A 13,951-nucleotide genomic window follows, 5' to 3' on the forward strand; every position below is an offset into this window, starting at 1 on the left:
AAAAAGAGAGAGTTTGAATATGCAATGGAGAATTTAAGGTCTGGGAATCAGTCTTCTGATTCTAGAAAACCGTTTGTTGCTAGCCAAGAAATTAAATTGGTCCCTCCATTTAGTGAAACAGAAGTGGAAAGATATTTTCAACATTTTGAAACTATTGCTCGGATGTCAGAGTGGCCGAAAGATAAATGGTCAGTATTGTTACAGAGTGTGATTAAAGGCAAAGCACAACAAGTTTACACAGCTTTAACTGCTGCGCAAGCATTAGATTATGATATTGTGAAAACAAATATTCTCAAAGCATACGAATTAGTCCCAGAAGCTTATAGGGAAAGATTCAGAAGTTTGAAAAAGTCTGTGGAAAAGACTTATGTGGAATTTGCCTATGATAAAGCTATGTGTTTTGAGAGATGGGTTTCTTCTAAAAATGTAAATGAGGACTATGATACATTGAGAGAGCTGATTTTAATGGAGGAATTTAAAAGAAGCATTCCTGTTGAAGTAAGGACCTACTTAAATGAGAGGGATACTGATAAATTGCAGGACTGTGCTAGATTAGCTGATGAGTATGTTTTAATCCATAAGAATAAATTTCCTCAGGGTAGAATTTTTAAGAGGAAAAATAATATGGAGACTCAAGGTAAATCAGAAATTAAATCAGAGGTTAATGAGAGAGGTAAGGAGGAAGGAAAACCTGTGAAGGAAAGACAGTTTGGTCTTATTTGTAACTATTGTAAGAAGCCTGGCCATGTAATAGCTAACTGTTTCAAATTGAAAAAGAAAGAGAAGGAAGCAGTTCCAGATGCTTGTGTGCAACATACTGAAGCATCTGTAAAGTTACAGGGTTTGGTAAACACAAATGAGGATTTGTTAGAGTCTGACCAAGTTAGAAAGGGATATGATCATTTTATAACTGAAGGGTTTGTATCCTTGAAAGAAGGATCTACTCTGGTGCCAATAAAAATTCTTAGGGATACTGGAGCTTCTCAATCACTGATGTTAGATAGTGTGTTGAAGTTTAATGAAGAGAGTGATACTGGTGAGGTGAATTACATAACAGGTGTTGGAAGTGATTTTATGCCTGTACATTTACATGAAGTAAATTTAAAGTCAGGGTTAGTTACAGGATTTGTTAAAGTAGGATTACAGCATAGCTTACCTGTGAAGGGTATTTCTTTATTGTTAGGTAATGACTTGGCAGGTGGACAAGTTTTTCCTGAAGTGCATTTGACAATGGAGTCAGAGGAACCAGAGATGAATTCTAACACAGATTTTTCCTGTGTTGTGACTAGAGCTATGGCTAAAAAAATTGATGTGCAGAATGAGGTTGTTACTCATGACTGTTCGACTCAGGATTTGAGTTTTGAGGATGTGTCAGAGACTTTCTTACCTTCGTTGTTTGAACAAGATTCTGGGAGTAAGTCTGACTATGAAGATTTATCTCTGTCTCGGAAGGAGATGATAGCAGAGCAGAATAGAGATCCTGAGATTGTAAAATTAAGGGAACAAGCTTTACTAGGTAGTGAAATTGAGAAGGTGTCAGTAGGATATTATTTGGAAAAAGGAGTGTTGATGAGGAAGTGGAGGTCGCCTACAATTCCTGCAAGTGAGGAATGGAATGTTGTTTATCAGGTGGTTGTTCCTAAAGTTTATCGGAATGAGATTTTGACTTTAGCTCATAGTGTGCCTTTAGGTGGACATCAAGGGGTAAGGAAAACTGTGGACAAGATTTTAAAACATTTTTACTGGCCTGGTTTAAGAAAAGATGTGGCGATGTTTTGTAAGACATGCCATACTTGTCAAATTGTGGGTAAACCAAATCAGGTTACACTAGTAGCTCCATTACAACCTATTCCAGCATTTGGTGAACCGTTTTCTAAAGTTATTGTAGATTGTGTTGGTCCATTACCAAAGACAAAAACTGGTTATCAGTATTTGTTGACTATCATGTGTACTTCGTCTAGGTTTCCAGAGGCAGTACCACTTAGGAATATAAAAGCTAAAACTGTGACGAAGGCTCTTATAAAATTCTTTACTTATTTTGGATTGCCTAAGGAAATACAAACTGATCAAGGTAGTAATTTTATGTCTGGATTGTTTCAACAGATAGTTTATAAATTGGGAGCTAAGCAAATCACTTCGTCTGCATACCATCCAGAATCGCAAGGTGCCTTGGAGAGGTTTCATTCTACTCTCAAGAATATGATTAGGACATATTGTGTGGAAAATGAAAGTGATTGGGATGAGAGTATAAAGTTACTTTTATTTGCAGTAAGGGAATCGGTACAGGAATCTTTAGGTTTTAGTCCATTTGAACTTGTGTTTGGGCATAGAGTTAGAGGACCTTTAGCTTTATTGAAGGAACAGTGGATTAGTAAGGAAGTGCATACTAATTTGTTGGACTATGTTTTGAAATTTAAGGACAGGTTACATAAAGCTTGTAGTTTAGCCAAGGAAAATTTAAAGTTGGCTCAGGAGAAAATGAAAATTTGGTATGATAAGGGAGCTAGGATGAGGATGTTTAAGCCTGGAGATAAGGTGTTGGTTCTTTTCCCAGTGCAGACAAATCCTTTACAAGCTAGATTTCATGGTCCTTATGAAATTGTGTCTAGAATCAATGATGTGGATTACGTAATAAAAACTCCAGATCGCAGAAGGTCAACACAACTTTGCCACATAAATATGATTAAACCATATTTTGAGAAACAATCTGATACTGTGACTGTTGTGGTTAGTGAGAATGAGTTTGATTTAACTGGGAACATGATAGATGATTCATCTGACTTTCATTCTAAATCTAACATTGTTTCTGTTAGGTTACCTAATTCGACCATTTTGGAAAATATGGATGAGAAATTAGCACATTTACAGCTAGAGCAGAAACAACAGATGAAGGAATTGATTTTTAAGTATAAGGATTTGTTTCCAGATGTTCCGAGAAGGACTACTATAGCTTCACATGATGTAGATGTTGGAGATGCCAAACCTATTAAACAACATCCATATAGGATGAACATGGAAAAATGTGAACTTGCTGAGAAAGAAATTGAATACATGTTAGAGAATGATATTATTAGACATTCTAACTCGAATTGGAGTTCGCCATGTGTTATGGTGCCAAAACCAGATGGTAGTATTAGGTTTTGTACGGACTATAGAAAGGTGAATGCTGTAACAAAAACAGATGCATATCCAATTCCTAGAGTAGATGATTGTGTAGATAAAGTTGGAAAAGCAAAGTTCCTTACTAAGATTGATTTATTGAAAGGGTATTGGTGTGTTCCATTAACGGACAGAGGTAGAGAGATTTCTGCATTTGTAACTCCATCTGGGTTATATGAGTATAATGTTCTTCCATTTGGGATGAAGAATGCCCCAGGTACTTTCCAGAGGATGATTAATTCTGTGATTCAGGGATTGAAAGATACTGATGCTTATATTGATGATTTAGTGACAGGAAATGATACTTGGGAAGCACACATTATTGCGGTGGAGAAATTGTTTGAAAAGCTTTCAAAAGCTAACTTGACTATTAATTTAGCCAAGAGTGAATTTGGACATGCCACTGTGACTTACCTTGGTTATGTTGTAGGTCAAGGTAAGGTAGCTCCTGTTCAGGCAAAAGTTCAGGCAATTTTAGAGATTCCCACTCCGACGGGGAAAAAAACTCTCAGAAGATTTTTGGGAATGGTAGGATATTATCGAAAATTTTGTAAGAATTTTGCTAATGTTGCCCTTCCATTAACTAATCTTCTGCAGAAGAATGTAAAGTTTGTGTGGACAGTGCCTTGTCAGGAAGCATTTGAAAAATTGAAAACAATGATATGTCAACAACCTGTGCTTAAGGCACCTGACTTTGGAAAACCTTTTTCATTAGCTGTAGATGCTAGTGATGAAGCTGCGGGAGCAGTATTGATGCAAAGGAATAAGGGTGATGAGGTTGATCATCCAGTAGCTTACTTTTCTAAGAAATTTAATAAGCATCAAAGAAACTATTCAACAATAGAGAAAGAATTGTTATCTCTTGTTTTGGCTTTGGAATATTTTGAGGTATATGTTGGTACAACTCAAAAACCACTTATTGTTTACACTGATCATAATCCGTTAGTTTTTCTGAGTAAGATGAAAAACAAAAACAGATTATTATTAAATTGGAGTTTGATGTTACAGGAGTACAATATTGTGATAACTCATATTAAAGGTAAAGATAATGTGGTTGCTGATTGTCTATCTCGATGTTGAATGTACAATGTAATATTTTTTTTATTTGGAGTGGTTTTTTTTATTCTAACACTCCTACTGTATTGTATATTGTGTATGTTATATAATTTATACATTTGTTTTTCTTGTAAGTGATTGTTAAAATTTTTGTTCTTGTCAGACCAAAAATGTTTTTTTTGGAGGGAGGTGTTACGTACCCGTGACACGTGACAGTGCTACCCTTGTCACGTGACTGGGGTTGAAGTTATACTGGACATGAGGTAATGGTTTTGTGATGGTGGAGTGATGTCATTTTCCCGCCAGTAGAGGTCATGTGACAGGTTTTTTTTACAGGGTATAAAAGGAAGACCCACCCTGTCAGGTGGGGCAGTTCGTGGCGGAATTTGCCAAGATGACTTCATGTCACTGCGTGATTTAATGTGATGATGCAGTTTAGTTAAAAATGAAGTTCTATATAATGCCTAAAGTTTAAAAGGTTTCTTTAAATGCCAGTGGTTTCTTTGCTGGTGGAGAGTGAAGAAAAGCTTGGAAGGTAAAAATCGAGGAGAATCGATTTTCGACAGTGGATTGGTTACGACCTTATTTGATCCTCATTCGGAAGGATTTCGTTGACTATTCTTGTTGTTAATCCCTGGGATGACCAGAAAGGATTGAGAATAGTGTGGAAAGAAAGGTCAGTACCTTTAAGCCGTTATATTTTATAGAATTCTTCGTGGGAAAGTTCGACGCCGGGGAATCGAAGGACAACGACGTGGAAGAGAATTTAAATCGCTTTAAAAAGTCTCTCCTGTTAAAAGGACTGTGAGCTTTTGAACTTCCGGCATACCGCTTTAAAGAACTGTTTACTTTCGGCATACCGTTTTAAAGAACTTTTTTTTTCAATACCACTTTAAAGACTGTTTGAACATGCAGCACTATTAAGAACTGTGAATGTGTCGCACAGCAGCTGAGTTCCAATTACGTTTGGATTTGTTTACTTTTGAGGGGGTTTGTTTCAGTGTTTAATAAACGTATTATTTGTTGTTAAACCCTTGCCTAACTCATCTATATTTATTGTTGCCTGAATACGTAACAATATGTACAGTCAGGTGATGATAAATTTGAACTGTGTGTATGGAAGCTGTACCCACCGGTGACCACGGAGGGGATGTGGAATGATCATCGGCAAAAGGACCAACAATGGAATGCGAATTTCTTTCATAAGTACAGCAGAGTGAGAGAGCAAAAGGCCAATGGAGAAGCGGAGTACAGCAGAGTGAGAGAGCAAAAGGCCAATGGAGAAGCGGAGTACAGCAGAGTGAGAGAGCAAATGGCCAATGGAGAAGCGGAGTACAGCAGAGTGAGAGAGCAAAAGGCCAATGGAGAAGCGGAGTACAGCAGGTTCACAGAGGAGTTAGCATCTGAAGTGGTTTGCAGGGCCCTAGGGAGAGAGTTCTTCCTAGGGGTTAGCACAGACTGAATGGGTGAATGGTAGTAACTGTTACCATAGAACTATAGAACACTACAGCACAGTACAGGCCCTTCAGCCCTCCATGTTCTGCTGACCCAAATAATCTTTTAAAAAAAAGTACTAAACCCACACTACCACATAACCCTCCATTTTTCTTTCATCCATGTGCCTGTCCAAGAGGCTCTTAAATACCCCTAATGTTTTAGCCTCCACCACCATCCCTGGCAAGTCATTCCAGGCACTCACAACCCTGTGTAAAAAACTTACCCCTGATGTCTCCCCTAAACTTCCCTCCCTTAATTTTGTACATATGCCCTCTGGTGTTTGCTATTGGTGCCCTGGAAAACAGGTACTGAGTATCCACCCTATCTATGCCTCTCATAATCTTGTAGACCTCTATCAAGTCCCCTCTCATTCTTCTACGCTCCAAAGAGAAAAGTCCCAGCTCTGCTAACCTTGCTTCATATGACTTGTTCTCCAAACCAGGCAACATCCTGGTAAATCTCCTCTGCACCCTCTCCATAGCTTCCACATCTTTTCTATAATGAGGTGACCAGAACTGAACACAATACTCTAAGTGTGGTCTCACCAGAGATTTGTAGAGTTGCAACTTGACCTCTCTACTCTTGAACTCAATCCCCCGTTAATGAAGCCTAGCATCCCATAGGCCTTCTTAACTACCCTATCAATCTGTGCAGCGACCTTGAGGGATGTATGGATTTGAACCCCAAGGTCTCTTTGTTCATCCACACTCTTAAATAACTGACCATTAATCCTGTACTCAGTCTTCTGGTTTGTCCTTCCAAAATGCATCAGCTCACATTTGTCTGGATTGAAATCTGCCATTTTTCTGCCCAACTCTGCAGCCTGTCTATATCCTCTTGCAACCTTCGACCACTTATAGCTCCATCCACAACTCCTCCAATCTTCGTGTCATCCGCAAACTTACTCACCCATCCTTCTGCCTCTACATCCAGGTCATTTATAAAAATCACAAATAGCAGAGGTCCCAGGACAGATCCCTGCGGCACTCCACTAGTCACCAACCTCCAGGCAGAATACTTTCCTTCCACAACTACCCTCTGCTTTCTTCCTTTAAGCCAATTTTTTATCCAAACAGCCAAGGTTCCACTTATCCCATGCCTCATGACTTTCTGGATGAGTCTCTCATGAGGGACCTTGTCAAATGCTTTGCTAAAGTCCATGTAGACCACATCCACTGCCCTACCCTCATCAATTTCTTTTGTTACCTCTTCAAAAAACTCAATCAGGCTCATGGGGCACAATCTTCCCTTCACAAAGCCATGTTGACTATCCATGAGTAGACTGTACTTCTCCAAATGCTCACAGATCCTATCCTTAAGAATCCTTTCCGGTAGTTTGCATACCACTGACATAAGACTCACCGGTCTATAGTTCCCAGGTTTCTCCCTATTACCTTTTTTTAAACAAGGGAACTACATTTGCCATTCTCCAGTCCTCCAGCACTTCCCGTGCAGCCAAAGAGGATTCAAAGATCATGGTTAATGCTCCTGTGATCTTTTCCCTCAATTCCCACAACAACCTGGGGTGTATCATATCCGGCCCTGGGGATTTATCAATCTTAATATTTTTTTTTAGAAGATCCAGCACTACTTCTTCCTTAATCTCCACATTGTCCAGCACACAGGCCCGCTCTACTTCGACCTCATCCTGATCAAGATCCTTTTCACTTGTGAATACTGAAGCAAAGTATTCATTTAGGACCTCCCCAACCTCCTCCGCCTCCAGGCACATGTTGCCCTCTTTATCCTTTAGCGGTCCCACCTTCATTCTCATCATCCTCCTATTCTTCACACATGCATAGAATGCCTTGGGGTTCTCCTTAATCCTACATGCCAAGGCCTTCTCGTGCCCCCTTCGAGCTCTCCTAAATCCTTGGGGAGACCTGGGAGGAAACTGGTGCGGATTTGACTGTGGATGCCTGTGATGCTACTGCAAATCCGTTTTCATTGCTCCACAGGTGCACAGCCTGGTGTTTGACAAACTTTATTCAGCCTGTCCACCAGAGCTCAGATGGTATTTCAACAGTCCGCAGGGGTGGCTCCACATTCATCACCCTTCCAGCACAGCAGGCGGTGAGAGGGAGAATCTGCTCTCTTCTGCCACGATGAGGCCACTCTCAAGTTGGAGGAGTAACACCTCATATTCCATCTGGGTAGCTTCCAGTCTGATGGTATGAACACTGATTTCTCCAACTTCCAGTAATTTCTCCATCTTCCCTCCTCACTTTTCCCAGTCCCCATTCTGGTCCCCCTCTCACTTGTCTTTTCCTCAGCTGCCCATCACCTCCCCTGGTTCTCCTCCTCTTTCCCTTCCTCCCATGGTCCATTCTCCTCTCCTACCAGATTCCTTTTTCTTCAACCCTTTACCTTTTCCACAGATCACCTCCCAGCTTCTCACTTCATCCCCCATCTACCCAACTTCCACCTCACCTGGTCCCACCCATCACGTGCCATCTTGTATTAATTTCCCTGTATTCCTCCCTACATATTCTTCCCCCTTCCTTTCCAGACCTGATAAAGGGTCTCAGCCCAAAACAGCAACTGTTTATTCTTTTCCATTGGTGGTGTCTGACTGCTGAGTTCCTCCAATAATTAGTGTCTGAATCTCTGTAAACATTTTTCCTCTTCACCCCCACTGGTGAAGCTGTGGGGCCTCACCTCAGGCCCTGACCACTGCAACCTCCAAGCTCTTTTCCATACGGGGAACACGGATCCACTCCTGAGGGAGAGGCCCTCTGTGAACTGCGGAGGGGCAGTGGCTGGGAATGGACTCATCTCCCACCCACACCAGTAGATTGAGATAATGACAATGAGATCATGTGGCCGTCACCGCCACTCACTCCTCACTGCCCCAGCACCACTCCCACGAGTGAGTGTGTAATGCTGAGGTGGAGAGTCCTTGGCTGTGTGTTGGAGGGCCACAGTGTGAAGCCTGACCCCTCCCCTGTGAACGTCTAGGACGTGGGGCCAAGGTGGAAGTCAGAGGCTGATGGATGTCTGACCTCTCCCCAGGCTGGGGTGTAGGGCCAAGCTGGAGGTCACCACCGCCCGAGGCTCACATACCTTCTCGCCACATTGTTCTGCTTCCTGCAGGACGTTGACCAACCAGTGCAGCTGATCAGCTGGATCCGTTGAGTTCACCAGCAGCCAGAAGTTCTCATGAGAGCAGAAGTTCATGTTGAGGGAGACGAGCCGGAGTCCTGGCTGCACCTTTGCTGTGTAAAAGCCTCCATGCCTTTGAGCGAGAAACACACGTCAGCACCAGGGGCCACAGACACAACGCACCATCAGGCAGAACGTAAAATTTTTAATTTACTGCAAGACTTGGCCTCCACAGATGATGTGGCAATAAATTCCACAAATTCACCAATCTGGCTGAAAGAATTCCTCAGCTCTGTGCTAAATGGACACTCCTCTATTGAGGCCGTGTCCTTTGGTCCTAGACTCCCCCACTATAGGAAACATCCTCTCCACATCCACTCTATCTGTGTCCTCTGGTCCTAGACTCCCCCACTATAGGAAACATCCTCTCCACATCCACTCTATCTCTGTCCTCTAGTCCTAGACTCCCCCACTATAGGAAACATCCTCTCCACATCCACTCTATCTGTGTCCTCTGGTCCTAGACTCCCCCACTATAGGAAACATTCTCTCCACATCCACTCTATCTGTGTCCTCTGGTCCTAGACTCCCCCACCATGGGAAACATCCTCTCCACATCCACTCTATCTCTGTCCTCTAGTCCTAGACTCCCCCACTATAGGAAACATCCTCTCCACATCCACTCTATCTGTGTCCTCTGGTCCTAGACTCCCCCACTATAGGAAACATTCTCTCCACATCCACTCTATCTGTGTCCTCTGGTCCTAGACTCCCCCCACTATAGGAAACATCCTCTCCACATCCACTCTATCTGTGTCCTCTGGTCCTAGACTCCCCCCACTATAGGAAACATCCTCTCCACATCCACTCTATCTGTGTCCTCTGGTCCTAGACTCCCCCCACTATAGGAAACATCCTCTCCATAAACACTCTATCTGTGTCCTCTGGTCCTAGACTCCTCCACTATAGGAAACATCCTCTCCACATCCACTCTATGTAGACCTTTCAATATTCCCATCCACCCCCATTCTTGTAAACACCAGCAGGTACATGCCTAGAGCCATCAAATACTCTTCATATGTTAACCCTTTCATTCTCACAACCTCAATGCAAGTCCCCCCCCCCCCCATTACCTGAGGGTGTCCAAGGCACTCTGGCGTAGCCAGGGCTTCCAGGCCTGGACCATGGCACTGTAGAGCCAGGCAGATGACTCGTTGCCTTGGATGAAGGGCGGGGGGAAGCTGTTGACTGGCGTGCTCTCGTGGTTGCCGACAGATGGGTAGACTGTAGTGTTGCCCAGGTAACGATGGATGAGCTGAGTAATGGTATTGAGGGCAAGGACCTGGTCTTCCCGGGTCTGATGCCAGACGTTGTGGGCTGGGATGTCACCAGTCCAGTACACCACGTCGTAGCGCTCAGACTGCAGGTGCTGCAGGAGGTTCTCGATGGTGCGCAGGGGGAGGTCGCACTTACTGTACTCCCCCCACCTGCCGGCACCCCGCTGGTGTGAGGGGGGCGTTCCCGATCCGGTCCGGCAGCACAGAGGGTCTCGGCAGTCCGGATTACTTCCCACAGTGTAATCCCTGTCCCAGTGAACATCGGTGAGGAACAGCACCCTGGTGACCGGCGCTCCTGGGCCGGGCGGTTTCGGAGGGACAACTGGAGGCTTCGGAGTGCTGGGGAGAGCCACACTCCAGTTGGAGTAGATATCCCAGTGGCCACAATCACGGCCCACCAGCAGTCCACAGATCTCGGACGGCTTCAGGATGGAATTGACCCAAGCACTAATCACATCGTGTTCAAAGAGTTTGATGGCTTGGGAACAGATGTTCTGATGTGCAAGCTTCAGATGGATGCACAACTCCATGGCCACAAACCCCACCTCATCTGCACCGGTCTTCAGCTGCAGGACACACCAATAAAATCAACTTTTAGTAGCAGCCCCTCCACCATTGAGCACATCTACACGGACCACAATCACAGGAAAATCTACCAAGAATGGAAAATCTTACAAAAAGTAGTGGATATGGCCAAGTCTTTCACAGGCAAATCCCTCCTAACCACTAAGCACATCTACATGAAGCGTTTTAATAGGAAAGCAGCAACCATCATCAGGGAACCCCACCACCCAGGTCATGCTCTCTTCTCGTTGATGCCATCAGGGAGGTGTACAGGAGCCTCAGAACTCACACCAACAGGTTCAGGAACAGTTATTACCCCTCAACCATCAGGTTCTTGAACAAAAGGAGATAACTTCACTCATCCCAACACTGAACTGTTCTCACAACCGAAAGACTCACTTTCAAGGACTTTTTGTCTCATGTTTCCAGTATTTCTTATTATTTTGCTTATTTTTCCTGTTTCTCTTTGTACTTACTGTGAATGACTGCAAGGAAATGAACATCGGGGTTGTCCTGTACATGGTGACATTCATGTACTGCGATTTTAAAAATTACTTTGAATTTTGTATTGCAGAGTTTTGAGTGGTCAGAAGACTACGTAGATTGGACATCGCATGTGGGTTCTGTGGGGACGGTGCCCGTCTGCAACACCACCCACCTCCCATCACCTGGACTTCCTTTCCACTGGACTAAGAGTTGGAACTGCAACCCCACATTCACAGCTGTACACAGGTAACTCTGCCAACGACTTTTTGATGATTTATTTCACAATCAGTTTCCTTAGTCTCAGTGAAAGTGCAGGGTTTGGGTTTGAGTTTCCAAATTTAACTGAATGAGGAAGAAGTCAAATTTCATTTGTACACCCATATACTACAAGTGTTTAGAGCAGCAGAAAAATTCCTCAAATTTAAAAGCGTATGGTGCAAATCATCTCCATTATGGAACAATAATCATTTTCTATCTGGGGGGAAACCATTCACTAACAGAACTTGGGAGGATAAAGGTATTGCTACTCTTCAAGATATTTATGGGGCAAGTACAATCCTTAGCTTTCAAGAACTGATATCTCGATATAATATTGATAAACACTCTCTTTTCTTCTACTTTAGAGTAAGATCAGCTTGTAAAGCCTACGGGGTTCCCTGGGGGTCAGATTTAAAGGACCATCCCATTTTAAGTTAGATACAGAGTGCTCCAAGACAGATAGTGTCATATATCGATGATAAATTAATCTCCAAAAAATACATGCCCACATCAGGAATGAAAGCTTGGGATAGGGACATATCTGAATTGGGACAAGACTTAGACTGGGATGCGATTTGGGATAATGCTGCCTGTGCTTCAAAAAACCCAAATCATCAGAATATACACTTAAAATTTTGTCATAGAGCACCAAGAATTAGACATCAAATGGGACAGGTTCCTGACCCATATTGCTCATTTTGCCCCCACAGAACCATTATACATGTTGTATGGGAATGTCCAGGGGTTTTTGGTTTGTGGGGGAAGATTATCAGTATATATAGTTATACAGAACTAATGGGGGTACAATTACCAATCGACCCGCTGTACATCTTCTAATTGATGACTCCCACCTTTCCCTTAAGGAAAAAACAGGAAAAACACACAAGATCTGGCTGGCAGGCCTGACTGCAGCTAAGAAGACTGTAGTCCAGTGTTGGAAACCTCCCCCATGATATTTCAAGTACTCATTGGCTTTGGAACTTTTTGGATATTTCTTACCTGGAATTATCATCATCAAGAATAAATGATGCACAACCAAACACGATCTTAATGTGGACAAATTTGATATCTAACTTAAAAGATCTTCTGATAAAATAGGAATGCTCTGTCTGTGTATGCACTACTATTCAGTTGGTTGGTGGAGGGGAGCGGGGTGGGGGGAGAGAGAGGGGTGGAGGGGGGTGGGGATGAGGGTTGACGGGTGGCTGGGTTAAACAGTCAAAATGTAATTTGTTGGTGTTGCAATAAAAATTAGTGATTTTTAAAAAAAATCATTGTACAACACACAAAATGTTGGAGGAACTCAGGATGGCCGGTCACAGAACAGAGTACAGCACTGGACAGGGTATTGAACCCGGGATGGCCGGTCACAGAACAGAGTACTGCACTGGACAGGGTATTGAACCCGGGATGGCCTGTCACAGAACAGAGTACAGCACTGGACAGGGTATTGAACCCGGGATGGCCGGTCACAGAACAGAGTACAGCACTGGACAGGGTATTGAACCCGGGATGGCCGGTCACAGAACAGAGTACAGCACTGGACAGGGTATTGAACCCGGGATGGCCGGTCACAGAACAGAGTACAGCACTGGACAGGGTATTGAACCCGGGATGGCCGGTCACAGAACAGAGTACTGCACTGGACAGGGTATTGAACCCGGGATGGCCGGTCACAGAACAGAGTACAGCACTGGACAGGGTATTGAACCCGGGATGGCCGGTCACAGAACAGAGTACAGCACTGGACAGGGTATTGAACCCGGGATGGCCGGTCACAGAACAGAGTACAGCACTGGACAGGGTATTGAACCCGGGATGGCCGGTCACAGAACAGAGTACAGCACTGGACAGGGTATTGAACCCGGGATGGCCGGTCACAGAACAGAGTACAGCACTGGTGTGTCCATTCAGCCAGCGATGCCATACCAATCTTGATGTCAATTTCTTTTATTTATTTCATTTTTAAAGAGACAGCGTGAAACAAGCCCTTCCAGCTCAAAGAGCCACTGCGCTCTGTCACCACTTGCTTAAAGCCAACATATTTACAGAACAATATACAATCACCAATTCACCTTCTAACCAGCATGCCTTTGGACTGTGGGAGGCAAACGGACCACCTAGCTCACCGGGAGAATGATCACACTGCCCACAGAACGAGCTGGAAGTGAACTTTGAAGTGCAGAAGTCCCGAGCTGTAACCGCGCTGCGACAGAACCACTACGCTACTGTGGCAGCACTGACATTTAATGTCCACCTTGTGTGTATCATCCACATACCTTCTTTCACATCTTATTGAGACCATAAGACATTGGAGCAGAATTAGACCATTCAGCCCATCAAGTCTGCTCCACCATTCCATCATGTCTTTCTTTTTTTTTGTCAGTTAACCCTTTCCTGCCCTCACCCTAAAACCTTTGACACCCTAACCAATCAAGAACCTATCAACCTCCACTTTAAATATACAGTACCCACTGACTTGGCCTCCACAG

The 13,951-nt window shown here is 43.6% G+C and overlaps 1 protein-coding gene across 1 annotated transcript in view; it reads right to left on the reverse strand.

Moving 5' to 3' along the window:
- smpd1 (sphingomyelin phosphodiesterase 1) overlaps positions 1–13,951 on the reverse strand; it is a 34,513-nt gene that overhangs the window by 10,666 nt on the left and 9,896 nt on the right. Inside the window, exons 2-3 of the mRNA XM_073044427.1 lie at positions 9,948–10,717; positions 8,776–8,947 (exon numbers count right to left, since the gene is read on the reverse strand). Of these exons, the coding sequence (XP_072900528.1) occupies positions 8,776–8,947; positions 9,948–10,717 (942 nt within the window). The remainder of the gene's footprint in view (positions 1–8,775; positions 8,948–9,947; positions 10,718–13,951) is intronic.

This window comes from Hemitrygon akajei, chromosome 4 (genome assembly GCF_048418815.1).
Source record: "Hemitrygon akajei chromosome 4, sHemAka1.3, whole genome shotgun sequence".
Lineage (NCBI taxonomy): Eukaryota > Metazoa > Chordata > Chondrichthyes > Myliobatiformes > Dasyatidae > Hemitrygon > Hemitrygon akajei.